We start from the raw sequence: 27,553 nt of genomic DNA, 5'->3' as shown, positions 1-27,553 counted from the left end.
ATCCGTGACGAGAGGCTTTGCCTCTGTTAGCAGACATGTTGGGTGAATTGGTAGTTACTTTCATTTTATTAGAAGAATTGCATTTCTCTTGCCTTCACACGTTGCTTCCCATTCTGCTACTGCTGTTGAGGCAAAGCTAATGAAAAAGAACAAATGATAATATACAGCGGAGATCAACAGAAATTGTAATCATTTGGCTTGGCCAAAATAAAAAGTATTGGACTATTATTGGAGTCTTAGTCTACTCCTTTTTCTGCTGCTAGCCACTGTGTTAGTACTCTAGCTTTTCAAAAGCAGGAGGCCTTCATGCTGATTTTTATGCTAGTTTCATAAATATTTTTTTTTTTATTATTTGCAATATGTGAGTGAGGAATGCCTCTGTGGATTGTTAATTGTCCTTTACTGGTCTGATTTCTTTCGAATTACTGTATTTAACACAAATTACTCTAGAGTCTGCCTAAATAAATACTGATTGTCCCACAAAATGAATGGTACAAGGGCACACCATCCATGCTACTTTTGCTAAAGTTCTGCAAACAACACCATAATGTGAATTTAATTCCACTATTTCTCCCTTTTCAACTTATTCCTCATTAACATGGGGGCATCCACACCTTCTTTGTGCCCGAGTTCATGCACATTCCCAAAGTGAAGCAGATACAAATTAATCTTTTTCTCAGTCAGGGGTTTAACCAGTCCCCTGCTTTTGTGTAACACATGCCAAAACAAGGAGGCATGCAATTTGATTGCATCTCTTTTGCCTAGAAATACTTGATGTAGCAGAGTCCCTTGATAAGCACACGTGCACTGAGTTTAATTCTGTGTCTGAAAGCACTGTTGGATATTAGAAGATTCTTATTTCTTTGTTGCATATAAAGCCAAAGTCATTTTTCCATCCCTGCAAGCAGTGAATTCTGACATAAAAGCTTTCATTTGTTGTGTTGTTGTAGCAGCCTTGGTCTTGCTAAAAACACGCAGGATGCTGTTAGAAGGTGGGATCATATATTGAGACCTCTCTCCCTTAGGAATTTGCTGGTGATAATGTACAGGATGGAAAAACTCAGATTCTGAATCACTGGCTCAGAGATAATCAGCAGGCAGATCAAAAACCTGAAGAATGAACTGGAGAACAGCAGCAGTATTCTGAGCTGTTATCAAAAGCCACAGACCCTGAATAAATGTTTCACAGGATAATGTCAGAGGCAACTATCATGTCACATTTAAGAACATGTCCCAGTTCGTTTCTCTGTACCGTAAGTGCTGGATTTTAAATACTCGTAGTTTTTTAAAGCATTACACCATAAAAATTGGTGAGTAGATTTTTACTCATCCCATGATATTATGTTTGCCTTTTATTGAACATATGTAGGGAAAATAAGACTAGCTTGTCTTCCTTATTTGCATAGGAATTCTTCTGTGCTTGTGCTAGTTGTAGGCTCGTATCAGTGGCAGTAAATTAATACTTGAAATCCTTGTTCTTTGGCTAAATTGCTTTTTATCCCCTTTTTTGGCTTTACATTTAATGTGCTACTTTAATATAGAGACATCTACATGTACATATATTTATTGTACTCTTATTTATCTCAGCGTTCTATTAAAATCCACATAGTTTCTGTCCCACAGCTAAGAAGAAACCAGATTAAATTTTCTAAAGCATTATTTTCTTTGGAGAGTTACTGCTCTGTGTATCTGTATGCATTGAGCAATATTTACTGCTGTATATGGATCCTAGAAAAAGCTTGTCATTCCAGAAATCTCTGTATATTTGCAGTGTATTTATTTTCTATTTGAGCACTATCCATGAAGAGGAAAATATTATTATGAATTTATTATGTTTTTTATAATTATTTTCTCACAATATTTGCTGTAGAAGAATGGGAAATTTTAGCTTTTCTCTTTTTGCTAGTCAAACCATTCTTATGAAGGTGACTAAATCTCCTATTTTTTGTTTTGTTCTGAGTAAACTACCAGCATAGTCCAACAGGTCCAAGCGGGATCCAACAAAGGATGCTCTTCTTGTTGTCTCTTTTCCTAAACTGAGGGAATAGTTGCTGAACCAACCCAAACAGTGTACCACCACCAGGTGCACAGATTGGTTTCCTTGTACCATCCTTAATGGCATGAAGTTGTTTCAGAAAATGTTTAGTTTGGATATTAGGAAAACATTCTTCATCCAGAGGGTGGTTGGGCGCTGAACAGGTTCCCCAGGGCAGTGGTCACAGCCCCAAACCTACCAGAGCTCAAATGTTTGGACAGTGCTCTCAGGCACATGGTGTAACCCTTGGGGCTGTCCTGTGCAGGGCCAGGAACTGGACTTGATGATCCTTGTGGGTCTCTTCCAACTCAAACAATATTCTGTGGTTCTGCCTTGTGAGGGTGCCATCAAGGAAGTGGAGGTGTGAAGGAGAGCAGAAAGTGGTGTTCCTACACCTGTTCTTGTCTGTCAGAAACTGGGAGGTCAGAGGACAAAGAAAACCTGCCCTGAGCAGGGTCTGCTGTTTCTGAAGGGAAGAGCAAAACCATCCCAAATCTGCCCTTTCTGAGGGCAAGAAGAGAAAGAGAGGGGGCATTATGGCAGAAAAGCAAGGTACTGTTTTATCTGCATATGAGAGAGGACAGGAGGATCAGCTCGAGTTCCTGAGGGGATGAGTGGATCAAGGGTTGGACTAGATGATAGAGGTCCTTTCCAACCCAGCTGATTCAATGATTCTATGATTCTATGGCTGCAGCACTGAACTTGGGCTGCACCAGGCTGGAAATGGTTCCTTCCTACAATCTGCTCTGTAGGGTGATTAGTTGAGAGCCATGTTGCTACCTAAGAATTCAATTACAGTACAATATTAAATACATTTTAAATTGGGTGTAGGAGAGCTGGGCAGCTGAGAAAGAATCTTGTAAAAATTTTCTGTTCATTTCTTATTTGTTATTGCTTTTGTTTTGCTGAGACATTCTTGTGGTTATAATCTCTGTCTTGGTGGCTGTTTTGTTTTAGTTTTTCTATAATTTTTCTTCTTCATAGCATTCCCCAATGAGTGTATTTACAGTAGTGTGTTATGCTAAAAAAATGAACGGTCTTGTACAGATCAGTATGTGCTGGTTTATTGACATACAATGAACGAATAATTCTTCTATTACTCTAGCTCCCTAGATGAAAAATAAATTTAAGTATTTTAAGTAATGTGTTTTTCTTTGTATAGATTGTAAATATTTTTTAATATAGCATGAATACTTCATACCATATTCAGACATTTTCTAGTTTAATATTACAATGGAAATAATAATAAGCCTCACAGAACCATAGAAGAGAAGTGAGTTAAATCCCCAAAGTCAGCATGATCAGACAGAAGGTGAAATATCAGATCTGGTGTAACCCACTTCATTATGCCATCATTTCACAGTGCTCACACAACAGTGGATGATCTTAAACATCATAATTGAATAATTATGACTCAGGATGTTTTGCCTTAGGGCATAGTTTTCAGCCTTTCCTGATGTGGCAAATAATGTACCAGTCATTTTGCATTAAGAAACACGGCAGCAAGGCTCTGAATTGTGCACTAGTAGTTTTAGGCTAACAGCATACAGTGTTTGCAGTATCAAGCTAAAACACAGCCCTCCAAAACCTGCTCTGTGGAAATCCAGATACTGAAGAAGACTTTCACATATCCTAAGTCTGATTGATGTCTGGAAACCCTTGCACCAGAGCCTTGTGGGTTTTTTAGCAGAAATAGCAGTATGCCCACAAATACTGCCCAGTTGTTTGAAGAATTTGTGACAACTTGGTATGAAGGTTGCTTTCTTAATGTGGCTAAATAATTGGACATTTTATTAGAAATTGTATGAAACTGTTGAAAAAGCATTCTATTGAGCCACATATATATATCGTTCCATCACTGATGGCATTTTTTTTAAACAAGTAAATTTACTTTGACAAATGCAGCTGACACCACAGCTGGCCCACATTAAGGTTAAGGATAGAGATTTACTCTTTGAAAAGTAAATGTAATTTATGTTCAGGTGGTGTTAGAAGTCCTTTTTGCATATAGTAAACTGTAGGTCCAGCCTCTGTTTTTCCTTCATGGCACATCACAGCTTGATTCTTCTGCACTGCTGGTGAATTTCCCAGTGGCAGCTGAGGTGACATTAAATGAGTTTGCTTCTGGAGAAGAAGTGCCCCAGGAGAGGAAAATATGAGATCTGTTTTGTACAGCTGAGTCACAGCTACCAATTCTGCAGTTGTATGTTAAAGGGCCAAAACATTGCCTGGAAATACAAGATTAGCAAAAAAATCCCGGAGTAATATTCAGTAAACTGGGTGTAATCTCTCATCTTGGCTATGTCTTACTCCACACAGGTCAGTTTTGTTTATTTTTTGCATAACAATTCATGTAATTCTTTGATGCACTTTAGGATCAGAAACGTTTCTCAATGACTCCAAACTGTGTATAGAATGAGTAAAATCCTTGAAATAATGGCAGTGGATCCCTACACTTAATGTTCTCATTATTTGTTACTAAAGATAAATAGCATATTTTATTTTCAAAAATATTACTTTATCTAAATGTCAGCTTTTGTATGAGAAATACATATATCAGGGAAAATTTCCAATGAGTGGATGAAAAATTGAAATTAGTTTGCTTTGGGCCAGGTAAACATTGATCTCTGAAATGTTCAGGAGGCTGCTATACTTCTGAAACCTGTAATTCCAGGCAGCATGAATGTGTTGTTCTTTATCACCTGTGTCCAGCTCCAGAGCTGGGTTGCATGTTGGTACAATATCTTGCCTTGGATCAGATGCCACAGTTCTGTACTGTGTACAGCAAATGTGATTGATCCCTGCATCCAAAAGAGTGCATTTCTCTCTGTCACACACGTGGCTGACTGGAGAGCTTGGCATTACTGCCCACTGTCATGCACAACATGAGAATGTGTTCTATGGTTTAGCCTGAGCTTTCCCCCATTTTGCTCTCCATTGTGTATTTTGACTCTTCTTTTTGCAGAAGAGGAAACTGGCTTACAGGTATCTTGGTTTGTCTAGCGGACTGTAGCCAACATGATTCTTCAGTTGACTTTCTAGCTGTATTACAAAGTCCTGTTCACTCAGCAGTGAAATCCTAATATGCATTGGAATTAAATAGAATACATGAAATTTGGACACCTATATCTATGTAAATTGTTTGCATTCATTCTGTGTAAGCCACACTTTGACTTACTGAAAAATAGTCATGTGGTATATTTTAGGCATAACTCAGTGTTTGAAACAACTGTATACTGTGGGAAAGAATAATGCCTATGTCCTACCATCCTTTCCTACTTGTAGTTGCAGTAAGTGCTGCTATAATTATAATGTGTGCCACTATATATGGTGTGGCCACTAAAACAACTGTATTTAATGTATGTTTTACATTAGATTGAATACATTTTTTAAAAATGTTCTAATTATTCCAAATAAAAATTATCTAGATGCACAATATATGTAGTGGATGAAAACACAATGGCAACATTTTTATTCCCTGGGATTTAACTGTGTTTTATGTACTTCTAAACATCTGAGAAAAAGAAATGTGATATTTTTGCAGTTTGTACTGTTTTCCTTTATTCTGCTTTTCCTCATTAACTCTGTTTCTGGTGTACTTGATTCTGCTTTAGCATATCTTGGACGATGTCAGTCTGAGTGACACCAACTCTCACTGTCAGTCTGGTTCCCAGTGTATGTTTTGTGTTTTCTGAAAATTGGGCAGAACCTGATTAGGAAAGGACTTGATCTCTCCTATGTGCATTCAGAATTCAGGGACTTGAAAAAAATAATAATAATTGAGATACTCAGCTGCAGTAAGCCCTGACTCATTGAATATAAATGAAGAAAAGAGGAGTAAGCAGCTGAAGTATTTAGTGTACATGAATTTGTGCTCCAGCATCTGTGAATTTTCCTCTGGACTAATTCAGATACAAACCATTAATTTCTGAGTTGACTACTAAATCATATAAACTGTATTTTCATAGTCAAAGAAGACAGAATTTTTAAAATAAAACCATATTTTTAAATCCATGCTGGAGCATATGTAAACTGATTGTCAGAAATATGGTGTGCTCAACAAGGGACCTATTTTATTTTCAGGGCAGGAAGAGATGCTACAGATAATAAGACAATTTAAGGTATATATTTTAGAATTTTTACATTTCTCAGGAAAAAGACCCATGAGGACTCTGATACCAACTGATGTAATATAGAAAAACACATGTACTCTGAAATTGTTTTAATCAGTATAGTCACAGTGTGTCTGTATTGGTACAGTCAAATGAAAGATTATGGGATGTGACTGGTTTCACTTGTGAAGAAAATAATTTTATATACCTGAATTTTAATTTATTATTTTTATTGGATACCGGTTTTATTGCACTTGCATTTAAAAAACCATATTTAAAATTTGTTGACATCTTTTACCTTTAAAGAGTCAAAAAATTAGGTCAAAATTTCCCTCCATCAAAGACTGAGAAACTCAGAAATGACTTTTGCCTCTAGGACAGGACTGAAAGCATGTTATTTTAAAGGCCAGTGAAATATAACTGCAAGCAAATCTTTACTGTTGAAATCATAAGATTCATTCATCAGAATTCAAATGGAAGGGAATCAAAATGCTGATAAATTAGAAAGCAAGGCAAATATTCAAATCCTTTCCCAAATTATTGATTTTTCTTTCTAATAAGGCTGTAGTCTTACAATCCATGGTTTGTAGGGGCAAGGGTATCCCTGTATAGAACCAATTTACTAGTGTTTTTTGCCCACCTTTCGTGTTGGAATGTGGACAAAGCAGTAAATGTCAAACAGCCATTTTGGAGTACTTATGTAGAGTGGACTTTTGTATTTGAATCATGGATATTTCTAATTATAACTTCATGCTAAATATATATATATATATATATATAGTCAGAAAACAAATATTAAAACTTTTCCTACTTTACCTGAGCATTCATAAAATGTTAAAGAAATAACCTGTGGGAATAATATGATTCTTTGCATTTTGAACCATGTAGCAGTTTGAAAAATTATTGTTATCAATTGCCAAAAATAACTGAATTCTTTGTAGGGAACTCTTTAGAGCTTCTTACCCAGGTAAAAGCAGCTTCTATGAAATGACCCTCAAAAATGGTCATATAGGTCATAAAGAACATAATATGATTAGAGTAACCTGTGATAGTGTACGTTCTTGAAATAATCCATTTCATGTGACTGTTCAGCCTCCCTTTGTCTGTCACCAGGGTGTCTTTCTTTGCTATTAGATTTTCATATTGCCTTCTCCTAACACAAACGTTAAGGTTGCATATAAGAAAAATCACAGCTAATGCTCATCTTTCAGACCCATAGCCCAGCAATGCCAAGCTGCCTGTCTCTGATAGCAAACTGGGTCGTCCACATTAGTATGCACTTGGGCAACAAGGAATAGTTATATTGAGCAACCCAAGCAGGACTTCCTACTGGATGAGGAGTTGCAAACCTCTCTTGACATAGTGAGGAAAAATATCTTTCTCTTCTGATGGCATTAGCCAAGTCCATTGGGACCTATTAGCAATGTACTTGATTCCCAGTTTGTCTTAAGCACTGTCAAAAGCATTGGACACTGATGGAGAAAGTTCACCAGTGCAGGGAAACTGCAATGGAGATGTTATCCAGAAGTTTTTCCTGTAGTACCTTTAATGACTTCTATAGTCCGCCTCTATTTAGGTGGTGCAGAAAAGGATCAGAGAATCCTTTCAGGTCATCACACCCCACCACTGCTCTTGTACTTCACACGTTGTGGTTATTCAGCTCGCCTTTACAAACAGGAGTCTGATCTTTGCGTCACACAAAAGAACTTGCCTCCTCTGCAGTGTGCGGGGCTTACCAGCTGTCATTTGGCACATTGAACCTGTTCTAGAGCTAATGCTGAGAGTGATTCTTATCTAGAATGAAAATATGGGAAGTTTGCTGGTCCCAGTTAGATGAGAAAGAGGATGTAAATGTATCCCTGCAGAGGTGAATATCATCTTTAATTCATATGTGTTTTTAAATGCATCTATTTAAATGACAAAGTTTGTGTAATCAAGAAATATCTTTTTCCATGTTAATAATCAAGCAACCACCACACGCCCCAAGTAGAAAATCAAAACTTATGTTGAAGGGTTTGAGCATTACATTTTAGAATATTTCCCTCAGCTCCAAATAAATAGGGAAAATTAATTAGCCAGATCATAGTTGTCATGCTCCTTTTAAGAAGCCCCGAGGGCAAGTCCTTGCTTTGCATGCACTGTGATAAATATAGGTCTGTTGAGGAAAATCATTGAGATGTGTGGCACCTTTGACTCATAGATAATATCTTTGTTTTCTTTTGTCTCCCAATTAAGGATGTTATTGCGTTTTTTCTTGGTAAATAAATTTCAATTAATGAAATTCCAGCTGTCTCACACATTATAGTGGCATAGATTTGAAAGCATTTAGCAGATGCCCATACAAAAAACCATTAACACATGGCAGGTTCCCTGACATTTTAAACCAATATGTCTCCAGCTGGAACAAATAACAGAAAACAAGTCCACATTCTTGAAAAATTTAGGGCTCTCTCTAATGCAGGTAAAAGATTCCTATGCAGAAAGGGGCATATTGTGGAAGAATATTAAAATGTCTAATGTTTTCAGTTTTGCAAGAGGAAAGTCATGAGTACTTTGTGTTGTATTCAATTGCTCTTCGTACAAACTGTATAAGACTGCGTATAAAAAGAAGCCAATTAAGATTTCAGGTGAAAGATAATACTGTCTCTAAGTTTTTGCTCGAACTAATCGCTCCTAATATCACGTGAGGGCCTCTAAAAACTAGCAGTCAGAAATTCTGATAATTTACTTGTCCCTAAGCATTTTAATCTGATACAATTATTTTAAGAAAAAACCTTTAAGACTGCCATAAAAATCCTATTAGTAGTTCACTACTTTAAATCCTACCAGTAAAGTCAAGCTTGTGGAGGAAGTAAAGGAATGGAAAAGATGACCTTGACTTGCCTAAAGCTTGCAGTATTTGATTTGGAAACGGGCCATATTAGATGAAAGCAGGTAAAATTGATATGCAAATATGAACAGAAACTTTGATGGAAAGTATGGAAATATACTTTGGAAGTCCCTTCTCATTCTGGTGAAGTAGTCGTTTTCATATGTGCATTTTAAAATTACTTTTTTCACTTACCTGTATTAAAAAAAATCAAAGGGTTTTATGAGAAGGGGGAAACTGGATGCTTTGTGGAAAACTTTTTATTCTTTTTGTTTCTTTCTTTGTATTTACTGTGGATAGAAACAGTAAAGCTGACTTTTCATCCTTGTGCAAATTCCCCACTATGCAGAAGGCCCAGTTTCCATTTCAATCCATCTAAGCCTCTAAACTGCAATTTAAATGATACACGGTGCTTGTGATCACATCCATAGCAAAGGGGATGAATTCTTAATATAAAATGTTTTGTGAAGTTATATCTGTGTAAGGTTTTTCAATGCTTTCCTGTGTTTCACTGTGATTTAAGTTATTGCGCTGTCAATGTCTTCAAATAACCCATAGCAAATTCCAAATTTAAATTCTGTCAGTTGGAAGAAAAATTCCAAAAATTTACTGGTAGTAATTTTACTTTCAGATAGCTAACCTATGTCCTAACCACATACAGTTACAATAGCATTCTACTAGTGTACTCATCTATTTTAGGATTTAACTGCAAGGATAATCACTGTGTAAGGCAGATATATACAGAACAGCGTAGAAAGGCAGTAACTGCAGAACTGCTAAAATATGTTTAGCACATTGCTTCCTTAAATGAGTGGTGAGGGTTGTTGGATCAAAGGCAAATGAAAGAAACTACAAGTGGCTGGAGTATTTGACCCAGCTGAAGTGGTTGTCCAGAAAAGCCTTCCATTCCTGCCACACAAAAGTGCTCTGCTTCCATCTGACTGTGTCATTGCCACAATCCTGTACTTGGCTGTCCTTTCTGTTGTAAATTAGAATAGATGAAAGTTGTCGAGCCAAGCCAGTGATGGAGGCTAATTTGATGTGATATAATTGATGAACTCTAAATTGTCCCACTTCTCCCTCTTGAAACAGTCTGACTGGAGCTCAAAAATGCCAGAGTACTTTGATTTACACTCTGTCACTTTTCTGTTGAAAGTCTCAGTGTGGCAGCAGTGAGGGATTAACTTCTTCACAGTATTTCTTTCTAATCTGTGGAGTATTCACACACACAGATTGGTGCAACCCCTTGTAGGAACACTACTGGAAAAGTCAGATTTCCTTGTTTGCGGTAGGTTTGTGCACAAAATTATTATGAAGATGAATAGAATAGCAACCTGACTCTTGCTGCTACAGATATTGCCAAGGGTAGCCTCTTGGAATTAGTGTTGTGCTTCTTACTTCAGAACTGAATTTTAAAACTGTAGGATTAGGGTATTTAATGCTTGAAAAACCTCTATTTCTGAAATTCTGATGTAGCTTAAATATTTTAGGAGATTACAATGGTTCTAGTCCCCTCAGTATCTGTAGCTTACTAGGTAGGAATTCAACTCTTAAAATAATTCTCCATTAAAATGTTACAAGCTTCAGACTTTCTTATATCAGCAGTTTCTTGTTTTTATACTTTCCTGTTCAAGAAATTTTAACTCAGAGCTAACTGTTTTGGTTCCTTGGTTTCTTTCAAAGGTAAGGAATGGACAATGGCCTTGCTTTCTCAGTTCTATAGCAGGAGTGGAAAGCTTTGCCATCAACTTATTGTTCAAGAATTCTTGAGCAACCACCACTAAAAGTGTAACATCTCACATCTGCTAAATCTGTTGTTTCAAACTTAGACACAACATGAACAAAGGAGAGCTGCTTTAGTGCACATTATTACTCTGATCAGACAGCAGAACTGCATCTGTTTCAGAGCCGTTCACTCCCCTGCACAAAATGAGCTGTGGCCACATGCCATTCTCACTAGCAGTGTGTGCCAAATTCTTGCTGACCTGAATGTGCTACGTATGGTGAGCAAATCTGTGAAGTTTGGAATATTTTTTTGGACAAGATTTCAGTATCCTAGTTTTATGTTGCTTAACTAAACCCCTTCTTGCTGAAAATGCCGGGATTCGTTACAAAGATTTTCTGTACATTCTGAGTGACCAGAGGGGTTTTTTTCACATTTTCTGATCCTGGCTATATCTTAAAACTATGTCTTTACTAATGATTCACAATTGCATGGTTGATGTGAAAATTACTGGGTATTAACTCTGCTCCTGGATGTGGCAGTTAAGCTAAAAAAGCTATCAGTGGCAGGATGAGTCTCATTTTTTAATGAAAAGGGAGTTGATAACCTAGTAACACAGAGTCAAATTTTGTAAGGATTGTGAGGAAGACCTTCACTCATCCAACACGGTACTGTGGCATGCCCATTCAGCTTGTAATAGCAAGGCTATATAGCTCCTTACAGTGAGGATTCATGGGGATTAGGACATTTCCATCCTGAGACAGGCAGGAATACTGGTAAGCTCACCTCTTTTTGGTCTCCTTTGGAAGGCAGTGAAAAGGAAGATTATTTTGCTTAATACTCTAAGAATTAAAGCTTGAAAGCATTTAAAGACATCAGTCAGTCATGGTACATCACCAGTTTACCTTCCTTAATGGTAACATCATTTGTGTTATAAGTAGCTTCTGAAGGACGACTTTAGAATAGTTGTATAATTGGCAGTGATGCTGCACTTAAAACGTTTCATTACATTGTCACTTCATCAGTGTACCAGTAATAGATAGTTTTAAAAGAACTAGAGGTAATAAAAAAAAGCAAACTCCACCTTTGTTGAAGTACAGCCCAGTTTTTCTGCTAATTATTATTTATCTTCTTCGTAATTTTTGTACATGTAAAAATTTAATTTTAAAAAATAGAGAATAATAAATATAAGCCTTGGACTCCAAGTCATCTGAAAAAAGATATGAAGACTTTGATTGCCTGAAGTCACTATGTGGTCTAGGGTCTAGGTATATTTCAGAAACTTCAGCTTTTTATAAATTGGCATTGCTTCAGTTCAGTCATTGTAATTTGTACTGCAAATTTCCACATCAGTTCACATAAAAGACAAATCCGGTGCCTATCCTTTTTGTTGTCTTGTAGGTTAAAAAATGCATTGACATTGCTTGCAAACTAAAATGTACTCATCCTGCACTTGAACTTCTCTTTAAAGTAATAGTAAATACAGCCATTCTTTCTCTCTATGCTAGGAAAGAGTCTGTTTAGAAAGTGCTTTAGTTAAAGCCTCTTTAAAAGTTTGTAAACACCTACAATGAAAAACAGATACAATATCAAGCAGTAAAGTAAAAAGATGGGTAGGAGAGTACTTGCTAAGTATTTTCAAATTGCAAAACCTGATTAAATATATTTTAGAATGTTTGGAGAATTGTCTAGCACAATGTGATCCCAGAGCTGACAGGTTCTGAGACTTCAGGTAGGACAAATGAGGTTCAAGCCAGGGAGGATTTCAATTCCTATCTTAGAAAAGAAGAGGTAAAAGGAGGGCTGGCTATTAGAAATCAGCCAATTTATCCTTAATTCTTAGTGAAGTACTGGGATAAACAATTTTTACATGCCGTATAGGAATGTAGAAAAAAGTGAAGATATGAGAGACATTTAATGTTGGGGGTTTTTTCTAGCACAAATTGTGTCAAGCCAAACTAATTTCTTGATACAACAGACTAGCAGACCCTTTAGATAAATAGGAAGTGAATGTAAAGTGTATTCTTGGAGTGTTTAGTTATAAGTTGCTGATTGTGAAAAGGGAAAGGTGTATTAAGTGGGCTTCTGCTGGGATCTGATTCTGGTGTTGATTTAAGAGAGAGAGGGAAGCACTGAAAATGGGAGCAGGAGTGTTGAGGAAACATTTATATACCCACATTTGTTTATAGTTGAGAAGGTTAAAGGAAAACTTCAGATTTATAAAGGGCTCCTGTAAAGGACAAGAGAGTTTTGGTGGGGATTTCTTCTCACTTGTAGACAGAGAATAGTCCCCACTGCAGACAGTACAGGAAGCAATTGGTTTAAACGTCAGCATGGAAATTTAATTTAGATTTTTAAAAAGATCTTTCCATCCTGGGGATCACCGGGTGCTCTGGACTTCTGCGGTGACTGTGGAACCTCCACCACTGCAGCCTTTTTAAGAAACATACATCTGCTGGAAGAATCATAATCACACTGCAACCTGTTGTGTAGGAACAACAAACAGACTTAGACTAAGGTGATCTCATGGAGTACCACTTATACCCAGTTTCTTTTATTAGAACATATTTGCTATCTTTAAAGCAATTTTAATCACTTTAGGAAGAGCTGGGAATTATCATCTAGACATCTGTTGTCTAAGATCTAAGTAACTAAAGCTGGTTTTAAACAGTTGTGATAATAATGGATAATATTCATGGTGCCTCGTATCAAAAGCAGAAGCTTAATAATGTTGATAGGATGGACTGAGATTTTGTCAATATAAGGAACTTTCACACTGTGTCTATTCTATTTCCCTTTTAAAGGTGGCACTTATGTTTTTAAGACTACACTGTCAGTATTCATAATTCTTTAGAAGACATTTTGAAAGGATTATTTATGTGGCACCATTGTAAATGACCGAGTTCCAAGGAGTAGTTTGCATAATATGATATTTGAATCACTCTTTCATATTCTAAAATAATTAATTTTTAAGACATATTTTATTATATTCACTTATAAATAACTGTCCTTGGGCAAATATGATAGAATGTCTTGTGTGGAAACATTTCAACATCTATAATTAGTGGATCTGGCTCTCTTTTTCTGTGTACACAGAATGACTTTGCAGAACAAGCATTTTTAGAAATTTTCTGTCAACTGAAAATGTGTCTGCTAGCTAACAGCAAAACATTCAACAGTTGGCTGAAAGGATAACCCACTTGATTAGGAATAAGAGTACAATTCTTGGGTTAGCAAGGCCTACGGAGAGACTTAAGTACCTCTTTACAGAACTGTGTAGATGTGCAACATGGATTCACAGTGATCAAAGTGAAAGAGATAATAGGATTTGGTCTTGTATAGCGGTTCTTAAATTTTAAAGCAGTGAATTGAATTTTGAGCTTATTATTGATTCTTAGCACCCAAAAAATCTTCCTGTGCTAAATTAATCTTTAGGCAAAAAATACGAAGGATCAATCACAACTTTATTGTAACGTGATCCCCTGTAAATTACTGGTAAATAAGCATCACCCCCAGGGTGCCATTTCCATTGTAATAATAGCAGCTTGTAATAGGCAGCTTTTCATACTTGGAGTATTACGGATGGGAATTCTACTCCAGAATCAAAAAGTTCCAAAACTTGAAGTCACTGTAGATTCATATTTTGTTCTTTTCTTGCTAATGTGCAATACATTAAATATCTGTTCCGTGGATCTAGCAGTGAAATGACCTTTTCAGGGCTCACCTTTTTTTCTCATTTTGATTGTTCAAGGGAAATTGCAGACGACTGGTATTTGGTTTCCAAAAGGATACATAAAAACTTGACCTTTTGGAACTGTTATTTTTGGGGGGATGTGTACACTATATTTTAAGTATGTCTTAGCTGTTGTTTGCTGGGCTATGTCTAGTTTAAATAACCCTTCATTTTATTCAGTATAAAGCTAGGACAAGAAGTATAACTCCTCTCATTTTTTCCCATGACAGACCTTTGCACATGCCTGAGCGCACTTTTTCTTCAGGCAATTTTCAAAGAAAGTGACATGGAATAGGCCCTGATATCTTAGGAAGTTTCCATAGATTGTTTTGCAGTGCAAATAGCATGTTATACTATGTCCATCATTGTAATATCTCATTGCCTACCTGAATGCACTCTTGTGTCAGGGCACTTTCCACTTAGCAGAGTGGGAAATGAGGCAGAGGGAAATGATTATTTAGGAAGTTCATGACGGAGAGGATGAATGAATCCAGATTGTCAGACTACTGTCATAACTATGGCTATTCCTGCTGCTTGGTTTCCTATGCCAACTTTTATTCATCTCTTAAAACCACTGTATCTCTTGCAATCGTGGAATGGTGAGCTTATATCACCTAAAATCCAACAAAATAGTTTAATGACTATGATATGCCTTTCCAGTGAAAGCAGCTGATTTGGGAATTAATTAAGTCAAATAGGTTATTCAACATGTAAATGAGAAATTGCTCTCCTTTACGGCTGTGTAAATAGACAATTTAATCTGAAGATATTTGTAACACCAAGAGTTACAGTAAGAAAGGTTACAGAGAAGGCAAGCTTTGTCTTCTGCAAATTAAAGTGAATAATCAGAGCTTCACTGAAATATCACTATATATAATTCAGTTTGAAAATGAGAATTTAATATTTTTGAAGGGAATTAAATTGTGTTTCTAATTAAAATGCCTGTGATCCACTCAGATCTGTGTAGTCATATAAGCCCATATAAGTTACTTCTGTTGATTTGATATGTCAGTAAGAACCCTCAAGAATATGCAATGAGTGGCTGAATTGCATTTCCTACGGAGGCTCTGGTTTTGCAGGGCTGCCCACTTACATACATTTTTAATTTTTTAAGTTTGGAGCTTGTCGAATACAGTGTGATCAGAAATTAGTCAACGCCATGAGGTTTTGGCATTTTTTTCTCATTGCAATACTTTTCCTCTAAAACTCAGATTTAGTGCATGGTGTTGTTAATGCTTCTCTTGTAGCCTTTTGATGTTACTTACTTCAGCAGTTGACAGCATAGAAACAGGAAAGGAGGAGACCAACTTGCAACTGCAGAAAATTCAGAACTCGGGGATGATTAAGCAGAACAGGAATTTCAAATGAGACATTTGGAAAATCCTTGTCACAAGGAGGGTCATGCAACACTGGACTAGACAGCACTTTCCAGAGAGATGCAGAATTGCTATCCTTCGTGGTTTTGAATACTCACCTCGGCAAATGCATGGATGTGTCCTGGTACATTATTAATAGTGATCTGATCTAGGGAAAAACCAAACACATCTAAGATGTGAAGGAAGAAAAGCTAGGACATCTAGGCAGTTGTTGCTCTTATTAAAATAACAGGCACCTCTCGACTGCCATATCATTTCTTATTTCTGGGATAATGTATTGAGACTGCCTGACTCTGAAAAGCCAAAAGGAAAACTCTTCTTTTTGGCAGTCAGAAGTCTCCTGAACATTTTCGCTGGTGTTTACCACTTCTTATCCCCACCCTAGTCGTCGAGCTCCCTATGAACTTGGGCATACACTCTTGTCTGTGCATCCTTCATGGCACACTTCAGCATGTACCTTGCTTGCCACTGGGCTAAAGCAGCCTATTAGAGGTGCCAAACAGCAACAGAAAGATCTTTTAAAGGATTTTTCTGTTCGTCCTATTATGGCACTAAAATGGCCTCATCCTTTTCAGCTATCCCAATCTATCAGTCTCTCAAGAATGTCTGTTACTGTATAACAAAGAGAAAGTATACCTGTCTAGTTCCTAATGTCTCTTGCACTTTATTAGATTTTTCGAATTAGGGCTTTTCCAGGGCAGTTCCACTGGAAGGTGAAGAGAATAGCGTAAAAAAAGCAGTGCTAGTCAGAAGAACAGTATTGAATTCAATTTGAGAGACCAAGTCTTAAAAAAAAAAAAAAGAAAGAAAGAAAAGAAAAAGGAAGAGAAAGAAAGAAAAGGGAAGAGAAGGAAAGAAAAGGGAAGAGAAGGAAAGAAAAGGGAAGAGAAGGAAAGAAAAGGGAAGGAGAAGGGAAGGAGAAGGGAAGGGGAAGGAGAAGGGAAGGAGAAGGGAAATTCCGAAAATACAAAACATTTGAAACACATCAACCCGAGATTGCTGGAATATTGTATTCTGTTACTGTTAAATTACTATAATATATATTTTACATTGAGTGTTTTATTGTATATTAATACAATGTGGGCATTAAAATATTTTGAAAGCAAGTCTGAATGTTATCAACCAAAAGAAAAAAAATCAAAACATTTCTACTTAAATAAGAACATTTCCTTATAGAAGCTTATACAAAATACTATGGAACATTTTCATTTACTCCAAATTGCATTGAGGAGTATTATCCCTCATGAGAATTTTTTTGATCAATAGTAAAATTGAATTGCATACCTAGGCAAAAACTTTCTTGTGATCTACTTCTAGGTGGGAAAGCAGGTCCTATTTCAAAGGTACTTATTTGACTAGCTCACCAAAACTCAAAATTACCATAATCTAAGATGTCTACATGTGCATAGAGAAACAGGTAAAATATATATTCCATGATATGGAACTAGTTTATGCCAAAATTGTTGGGGTTTAAGAATTTTTTCAAATTATATGGGTGTTGAGTGAGAAATTGACCTAATTTATAGTATCCTAACATCTTACTGTTCTTCACTGATGACAGCTATAATTTCTACACTTTGAAAGAAAAAACTCTTTAATAGGATAGAAATTAATACCTTGAAATTGCTGCAAAATAATAGAGATGCTTAAAAAATTAATCTTGTCAATAATCTTCTACTTAATGAAATTTAAATTATGGTAGAACTCGAAATCAGTTGTCTGCTCAGTCAAATAAATGCTTATTTAATTTCTCGGTCCTGACGCTGTGGAACTGCCTGCACTGAGAAAATAGTGTTTATAATTTCCCATACTTTTAAGTGAATACTTAGACGTGCGCCTGCATTCTGAATGTTACAAATTAAATTTGGGAAAAAATATTCAAATATTACATATTAATAATATCTATCTATATTATGTCTCCAAGCAAATATCCCTAATTCCTGAAAAAGTATGTATTTATTTTTGTTTCTATGATTTTTAAATGCAGTACTTTTTTTTGACATGAGTGTAGAAGTAACAGCATTATAGTTCCACTTTCCGCTATCTCGTATTTATTCTGCCTCAGTTCTGTGGGTTTTTTTGTGGTTTTGTTTTTTTTTTTTATCTCTTTGCCTGCTGAAAAGGCAAGGAGGAGCTTTTTCACTCTTCTCATAGTACCCATGTTCAGAGAATTTTCATGTTTCTTGGCCTATGGGTGAATTATAGGAATTCCCCATGACCATAAGGGCTACATGAAAACAGCACATAAGTGGAGCACATGATGTCACACCTGAATGAGACCCACCATGCAATAATCTGTCTCACAACATGTTCTATAACTGGAATTTGTCTTTTCCCAGTCTTGATATACAGACAGTTGCAGATGGTGGGAGGTAGTGACCTTTTCCTGACACAAAACTGATTTTAAGCATCATAATAGCTTCCTGTATTTCTCTTCATTGCATCTCAATTTTCCTGTTCTGCGCCTTACAGGGAGTTTTAAAATGCTGAACAGAAAGCAGCTTTATTTTGAACAGAGCACTTATCTTTGATGTGAAAGTGCTCAGCTGCCAAACTCAGCAGCGCTTTATGGGCAGCTGAACATTTTAAAGTTTTCATTCTTGTTTACTGAGCTAATTAAGAATCTTCGTAGTACTCTTCCCAAATGACAAAGCATCAAAATTACAGTGACTGTCTTGTGAATGAAAAGGTTTTACTGGATGCCCGACCAGGAGCAGAGTTGAAGAAACCTACTACCCTTAAAAAACAGCGAACATATCAAATATACGTATCTTTATGATTCACATTAAGTAAACCTTTTAAATAATGGTTTGCACATTTGGGTCGTAGGTTACTCTGTTCATTTAAGTACTTTCCTCAAGCAATTCTATTTGTTTAAAACAGTGTTTGGTTTCCCGTTAAAGAATAAGCACTTACCAATAGCTCTGCAGACTTACAATACTCTAATGAGTTCCATGTGGCACGACTGCTCTAATAACACTGTTTTCTTTAATTTTTGTTATTTTAGGAAGAAAAAGAGCTAGATATAGTAATTTTAGCATGTAGTGACTCAGTATTTTTTGGGCTGTAAAATCTATTAGTATATTGTATTGATGAAAATCAGTGCTGATGTAAATCCTAGACAGAGACCACCATTTTCATTTTAAAGTGAAGGGATAGAAACATAATTCTTAACCATCTAGGTATTCATACTGGGCTTTTATTTATTCCCAATATAAAACATGCAGTTTCACCCACAGACATATTGATTACCCTCTTGGTATGATATACTGGGGGCCCATTTGTGCAGGTGCTTGCTGACAAACACACTGCATGGTTATAAAACCAGGACTTAGGAATGTACTGGGTATGCACTGAGAGACCACTGTACTGGTTTGATTTTAACGTTATGAGTGCGTCTTTAGATTACTATAGACAATCTTAGAAAGCAAGTCAGGGCAAAATGCATGAGAAGTATTACAAAACCAGTTTGTTGCTTTGTAACAGGCCTTAAATCAAGGGTGTTTATTAGTAAGCTGCCAGCAAATATTTGCTTGCATATCTTTTATTCTTTCAAAGGCTTTTATGAACAGTATGTCACAGTGATAGTGTCATTTACATTCAAATACTACCTTCTAATGTTTTAAGCTTCCCAGAGATATAAAAGGGAGAAAAACACTAAGAAAATGAAACTTAGATCTTTTCTAATAAAATATTTTTGCAATCATTTTGTCTTTTCAAGATGCTGTGACATCCTGTTCAGCTGAAGGAATACACGACTTGGATTGCACGACTCATTCACCTTAAATATTTAATAATGCTTTTATTAGTTGCACTGAACCAGTGAAGTAAGATCTGTAATATCTAGTGCTGGCCATCATTTTTATACATCATGCTTTAATAAGCATTATAATTACAGATTGAGGAAGAAATATGAGTTAACTTTGTGGTTTTGCTAGGGAATTCTGTGCGCACTGGTATGATTGGAAGAGATTATACAAGCTCTCTGAGCATAACTGAGTTTATTCTTAATACAGTGTTGCAGCCTTCCCAATCCTGACATGTTATTCCTTATATAAAAGTAGCTGCAGAAAAGATACTGTGTAAAATTGAGTCCTGACACTATTAACTCCATCTGGCTTAGTTGTGAAATATGAACATTTGAAGGCCAAGTGGACTTGTTCTTGGCAGGTGTTCTAATGCTTGCATTATCATTGGAATTAGATTTCAACTATTTTTACCAACCATTTCCCATATTTGCTTGCCACTTGCACGAATAGCAAAGTTGTTTAGAGAGAACAGTCAGTTAGGGAAGCTTTTATTTGGAGATTTTGTCAGAGTTCAAGCTGAAATACCATTTGTAGCCATCATAGCCTTCTGTGCTCCGTTCTCAAGTAAATATAGATGATGATGATTTAGTATAACTTTCTCACTTTGATGTTACAAATATGACTATTTGCATGCTATTTGCATTCTTATGTTTTAATGGGAGGTATAGTAGGGCAGACTAATATCTGGTGCATTTTTTAATGTTTTGTTAAAACATCATTTTTTCCTCATCAGCAACTTATGCGGGAGCGACAGCAGATGGCCAGCCGCCCCTTTGCTTCTGTCGATGTAGCACTGGAAGTAGGAGCTGAGCAAACAGACTTTCTACGAGGGCCATTAGAGGTAGGAACAGTGGTGCTGACAAGGGACCATTGTGATTTGCATATTTATATTGCCAGTCTCATCTGCATCTGCTTCTGAAACCAAGCAGCATCTGATTACCTGGAGCTGACAAGTCTCGGCTACGTATGTTATGTCATTTTCAAGGCACAGAGTTTTAATAGCATGACATGAGCTGTAACAAAAGCCACTGGAGAATCTATTAGCCTGGTCTGGAGTGACAGTCAGCTCACCTGGCAGTCCTTTCCTGATGGATGTGAGCTGAAGGAATGCAAGATGCAGGCATTAAGGAGGGAAAAAATGTCACTCTCGGTCCTTCAAGCACACAGTGCCACCTAGTTAGCATCTATCTTAATTAACAGACATTACAGCAAACAAACAAATAAATAAATAAAGCAGCTGTGAGTTGAATTTCAGTGTTGTGTTTTATATGCACAGGTTTAAAGCATACAGAATATACCACATAGTTTTTTTTGTAGGTAATGGCTACATTACTGCAATCTTTTATTGCAATTGTAGAACACTGGAAAAGAAATAATAATATGCAAAGCAATATGATATTGGAATGGTGTAATGATGCATAAAATGGATTCTGGAAGTTTTCCTGAAAATAGAGGGAAAATTACAATTTGTGGATAATAATGGATATCTAATCTAGGCTGGGCTTTTGGTAGATCAGAATCCTCTATTCCTTTAATTTTATTTACCAGACTGTGTTTACAGTTATTACTTTATCCCATTTATGGTTGGACCTGGGAATGACGTGTGATAGCTCTGAAATCTTTCAAGATTGTACTCTTCATTGCTGCTAATTCTTCTTAAATTCAAAGTTTCTCTTGCTTTTCTCAATAGCCTATCTCAATGGAAGATTAAATACAGTTTATCAAATCTCTAAGGTTCATGGAGAAGAAAGCAATGTGAAAAACAGATTCATACCAGAAAGAAAGAATCAAATCTTGACTACTTGTCAAACTGATATGCTCTGTCCTGCTACTGTGCAGGAAACAATCACAATTGTTCTTACTGTCATAATTTAAATATTTGGAATAGCTAGTGAATAAAAATTACATATCTCTTTGAAGAAGAACTCTCACATTCTTCACCAATGTGACCATACTTCTGTCTCCTCTTATCTTGAAAGAGAAGACCTCTCCAGCTCCCCAGGCTGAGGGCACATTACACAGCAGTTAAAAGTTAACTTTATTAAAATGTGATTTCATTGTTTCTACAAACTAGTATCTGGGAACATTTTCTCTGTTGTCTTTTCAATGGGAGGCATTGAGTGGAAGCTGAGGCATCCAAACTCTAATTCTGTACATACTGATTATTTAATTAAACTTTAGAAGTAAACATCACAATTTAATTGCCACATTTTCTTTCTCATGTCTTTTACTTAGCACTAAAAGAGGTAGATGCTAAAATATTTTAATTATATTTTACAGTTTTTATTAGCTTTTTCTTCCTAGCCTAGCATTTTCCAGTAATTATTTAGAATTCAGCATCCATAGTGGTTTTTTCCTAATTAATATATAGTTATACACAGAATGAAGTCCATTCAAAGTTTCCTCAGAATTATAATATACTGATCTATATCCAAACAAAGCACTGTGCTGAGGATTCAGAGTATTGATTGTCCTTTAGTATATATTCTGTAAAAAAAAAGGAACTATATTAAGCTTCTGGTCCCAGTCTATTGTCAATTTGTGAAAGGACACTAAAAGTTGTAGTTGCTGTTCTGTTCTTCATATTCTGCTCTTTTGGACTGAGGGGAATTCAGGTCACACATATATTTCCAGGATGCAGTGCTTAAGGAATAGAATAGTATCAAATACCTGTAAACCTCATTTTGTTGTATTAAGTTAAAATAATTTTAATTCTATCATATCTAATATCCTTTGGGAGGTTTAAAGTTAGAGATATTTTGGTAAAAAATGAGAATATACAGTAAATCTCTTCAAAATGTTCTGCTGGCATTGCGCAGATCTTGCACTGATATACCAGGGTCTCCAATTTTACTCATGGTGCATTGCATTCCCTCACCTCACACTTTTATTGACATCGTGTGTTACTCACTGATACTTTGGACACTGTTGTTATACTTTTATTGACATTGTAATAACTCCAACACTTCCAGTGACATTGTATTGATCTGTGGGTCCTTTAGGCACAGTGTAATGTCATTGAACTCTTCCAGACATTACTGCAAGTCTCCCATTCAGCTGCACAATAAGGCTGCTGTTCATTAATGTCATCTGACTTGCATGATGGTGGTTTTGTACAGCTGGTGTTCTGCGTTAATACTGATGGTCTGGTACGTCAGTATTCCTGTGACTGGTAATTCCAGTATGCTGTTTGGTTAACTTTTATTTTATATTTTGCTTTTATTTGTAAATAGTCATAGCAGCTCTTTCACTGGAGAGATTTAGTTTGCTGTTATAAGGCACTTTTTACCTGTTGTTCAGAAAGCATAAAAAAACCCCAAGAGTATGCATAGTACTTAGAATGGTTACCTAATTTAGATACTTACAATACAACTGATAATATTTGGGTCTATTTCCAGTTAGCAGCAATTTGCAACTGATTAAATAAAATCCTGAAAACACTACAGAACAGAATTGAATTTTGGAGTCTCTATCAGCCAGTCTATCTTAATGTTTTGCCAACAAAATGACAGTATCTTGATATTAACACCTTTAAAAAACTTTAAACAGCATAATATTGCTCCTGTTTCCTGCTGTCTGAGTAGGATTTTAGGCATTCTCAATAGCCTTTGTTTTACTTATTTAAACAATAACATTCATCAGTCTTTTCCTCCTCAGGCCACCTTTCTGACATTAGCAAGTCTCATCTTATCATCCATTCTGTCGTGCTGTCTTTACAACAACTATTAAATGTCTTATTGTCAGTTTAAACTTAACAGAGAAGAAATCAAACTTGGTTCTTCCTTTGCCCACCTTCTCTCCTGGTATCACATCAACCACTACCTTGCTAATGATATTGATACCGTGTTGGTATCTTAATTTTAAATCTACTAAGCAATGCCCACTCCCGCTGTGTCATGATATTCATGAGGTTAATCTTGTACAAATTATCATATTTAACCCATGCTAGCCCTGATTTGCATCTTCATCTGCTTCCGGTATGATTGCCATTTCCCTAGTTAGAAGTGATGAAATCCATGTGAGCTTTTACAATGCAAGGTGAGGCTGGAGTCAGGCCACCCCTCAGTCTTCCTCCTCACTCTTGGCAAGAATAAGAACAGTCTAAAGATCCTCTTCTGGAGGAGGGTAAGGGAATTCTGGAAGGCAGTGGCCCTCTAGATCCCAAAAGGGGAACAGTCAAGCATAGCTATAGTGAAGTTGCCGGTGTCCCAGGGGAAGATAAAAGAGAAAGAATTCCTGAGATTCCCTTGTTAGCAGTTGCACAGAGCATATAAACTGTTAAGGGCAGAGCAAGAAAACAGCAGAAACACCCTGTCCAGAGGGTCTGAGAATATTTGCTGTTTTGTAATACCACCATAATTTTTTTCAGTACCAGAATCATAAAAAATCAAAATAGCATCATAGATCAATAGATACTCATTGCTGAGCTTCTTGACCCTCAGTGCCCTCAGTGTTAAAATGTTTTTTTATTCCTTTCATTTCTTTTTTCCAGACATCTAAGCCATTTTTCCGACCTGGTTGCTTTTTACTTTTCAGTATATACCAATAGCTAAATCATTTAGGCTATCTTCATATTTTAAGCCTCCTTTAGGCAAAATTTTTTTCTCTTCAAAATGTAAATCACTTTTGAAGAGTTCCTTCTACTGTGCTGCTGACAGTCATTCTAGTTAATCTATATGTTAAGTGAAAAGTAATACAAATGGTTTTTTCTGTCCTCTTTGCATAATTTTCTGGGTATTTTTCTGTTCATTCAGAGCCCATGGGCTTTTTTTTTTTTTTTTTAAGCAGGGTCAGATTATTTCTTTAGGCCTGCAAGATAAGGTAGGCACTGCTGTAAACTCTAATGGATGTCATGCTGAGTCTCTGGACAGCAGCATCTACTGTTCTACATCTGTTGAGTGAAGATGGATGTGTCATTGCCTGCATAAGAACGAAGAACCAAATGCAGATTTATTTTATGATGATCATCCATTTGATATCTTTACAGTATTACTTGGATGTCTTTTTTTTTTTTTTTTTACAAATCAATGTTCTTTCATAATTAGTTCTGCAGAAAAACACGCAGTAAATCTTTCAATAATTTTCACATCAAGTTACTGCTTTTCCCCTAGAATTGTTACAGTTATTAGACTTTTCTCTGCTTCTGACAAGGTAAGATGATGTCAAGATTTTTGAATTTCAAAAAAATCTAGGTTTGTTTCTCTAGCAAGTCATATTCTCTAGTAAGTAATATCTATGATACATTAAATGAGTTTTGAATTTCAGGCACTTTTGATATGTATGAAGCAAAGATCAGCCATTCTTTTTCATTTATTTGAGTAAAAAAATTGGAAGCTGTGCATTGACACCAGCAGCTATTGTTATACAAACAATGGCTATTGGAAATGAGAGTGACTTACCAAAACACATTAAAATCCTGTACTAGGAGTCTGTGGAATTTAAGTAATTGAAGTATATATTAAGCTGTGTTGCTGGCTTCTTCTGCCAATAAAGAGACTTTTTAGCTTGGTTCACAAATAAAACCAGTTAAGGTGGGTTCATTTTCTTGAATAATTTGAATAAACCAAAGTGAATAATTTTTGAAAATGCAATCTAAGCATACTTCATTATTTTGTGCAAAAAGAAACTAGTTATATATTTCATCAGGATTGCACCTGCATTATATTGATGACATAATGTCTCATGTCAAGGAACAGACTCTTTCCAACTCTTTGGTACAGGTCATCAGATTGCCACATGATATTCTCAGTTCCTAATTTTAGTCTCAGTATCAGAGGGTAACTTCTCTCCTCTTGTAAAAAAAGTAATAATTTATTTAAGATAATGATGCAATTGTCCCTAGAATGGTCAGCTTGTTTCCAGTGACCATAAAAGCAATATGTATTTATCAATAGGAACAATCAAAGACCATTATACTTGCATGTCTTGCTTACTTAAAAGTCATGCTAGAGCCTTGAGCTATATGCTGTAGCTCGAGAAGGACCAGAGGAGAGAGAATCTAGATGAGAACAATGTGAGCAATCAGAGACTTAGAAAATAGAACTACAACGAAAAGTCAAGAAAATTGGAGTAGACTGTTGAAAGGAGTCAGAATAATAACTCCCAAATATGCAAAAGGTTAGTGGCAATCAGGAGGGCAACAATCTCCTTGGCGTGCACTGCAGGCATCAAAGGTGTAATGGACTTAAATTGTAGTAGGGAAGGTTTAGGAAGGTATCAGGGAAAGCTTCTCATACTAAAGCTGAATCACTGAAAGCAATTACCTGGGGAGGTGATGGAATTTCTTTTTGGAAGCTTTTTAGAACAGTATGGACAAACATTTCTCAGGTACCATGTACCATAGCTGCATTAGCTACCTCCTTTCAGCTCTGTCTTTATTACTATTCTGATTGCTACCTAGTTCTTCCTTCTTCATATTCTCTGAAAACATTCCATTTCTGTTGTTTGAACACTTTAATTACCTTCATTGCAGTGTTAGTTTTCTGTTACTGAATATTTATGACCCTTCTTTTCACTTTTGCTGTTATATTCACTGACTTATGTCCTCAGTTTTCTTGCAAGATCAGAAACTGTTAAGTCATCTCTGACCCCAGTCTCTCCCTGACTGTAGGCCTGCCAAACATGATCTCCATCCATTCTGGAATATCTTCAATATTCTTCTTGAAGTCTGTATTAATGATGTAATTATTTTTGTCTTAACCAGTGCATTACCATTTTATAGCCTTTCAAAATCTGTGCATCCTAGACTACTAGATCTCAGAAAATTGTAGTTAGATGATACACCTGACATGAGGAGAAGAATCTATATTGGATCACATTTTCTGCTTTTCTGTATTACTCAAAGATCATGTTAAATTTGCTGTCCACTGCCTCAAGAACTCCATTATCTTGTGCTTCACTTCGACCTTGATGGCTCACTGCCTTCTTTGCCCACTCCTTCAGTCCTGTTCGTGTTGAAGACTTTCTCCTAAACTATTCAGTCACTGTATTTTAAATCCTACTTTCAAATAGTCTTTCCAATTGATTGATTCATCTTGGATATTCTTTTGTGATACCATGTGCAAGGGATGTTATACCGTACGCAAAATTCGCATTTGGTGGTTATTCCACTAGAGAAAAACATTTACCCCAAAGCAGCATTGTTTGGTTTGCACTACCTCCTTCCTTATATGAACTGTTTTTCATGAAATAAGAATTTTAGATTTCATACTATTTCATTCCTCATTCAATGGTTATATACAACAGTGTAACTCTGCCCAGTTAAGCATCTTTACATTTGCATGAGATTTTTGTTACTTCTCTTTAAATTTATGTCTAGCAATGTGTGAATGTTCTGAGCCTATGATTAAGAACAAATTCAGAAAAAACCCAGAACAAATAACATAGCTGGTCATCCATATGGGTCACAGCTATGATTTTTTATGTGTTGTGTGTACTAACTCAATGTAAAGTGTATCGATGTTCAATTCCTTGCACAGAATCACATTAACAGTATTTTAAGAACCCTAAGTAATATTTTTCTTCTCTGGCATATGGGTAATCTAAAAATAGTCTGAGAAATGTTGCCTGGAATAAGCCACATGTTTTTTTCATATAGACCAATTTTGTATGTGTGTTATTGCTAAAATATACACTAACACCTTAAAACCTGTTGATGTTTTGCATGAGTCCTTAACTTAAAGAAAGTATTTTAAAATTCTAGATCAGTTCTGGAATGTATTCACTCTCTAAATTTGCAGGAAAAATATTTTCAATCCCTGTATTCTCTGGTTTGCTTGTTTATTTCTGTTGAGTCAGGCTACCTTCACGGGCAAACAGACATTGTAAGAATACTTTAAACGTGATGTATAGGATATTTGTCTAGATGGAGTTTGATGTCCAAATATTTCATCCTAA

At 36.1% G+C, this 27,553-nt stretch overlaps 1 protein-coding gene across 1 annotated transcript in view; it reads left to right on the top strand.

Annotated features, from left to right (window-relative positions):
- The window catches only part of ATRNL1 (attractin like 1), a gene marked incomplete at its 5' end in the record, with an annotated part of 477,341 nt that overhangs the window by 326,964 nt on the left and 122,824 nt on the right, over positions 1 to 27,553 (top strand). Inside the window, 1 exon segment of the mRNA XM_032694659.1 lies at positions 20,391 to 20,498. Coding sequence (XP_032550550.1) covers positions 20,391 to 20,498 — 108 coding nt within the window.

The sequence above is a fragment of the Chiroxiphia lanceolata genome, chromosome 8 (genome assembly GCF_009829145.1).
Source record: "Chiroxiphia lanceolata isolate bChiLan1 chromosome 8, bChiLan1.pri, whole genome shotgun sequence".
NCBI classification, from domain to species: Eukaryota; Metazoa; Chordata; class Aves; order Passeriformes; family Pipridae; genus Chiroxiphia; species Chiroxiphia lanceolata.
This window is presented reverse-complemented; position numbering and strand designations above follow the sequence as displayed.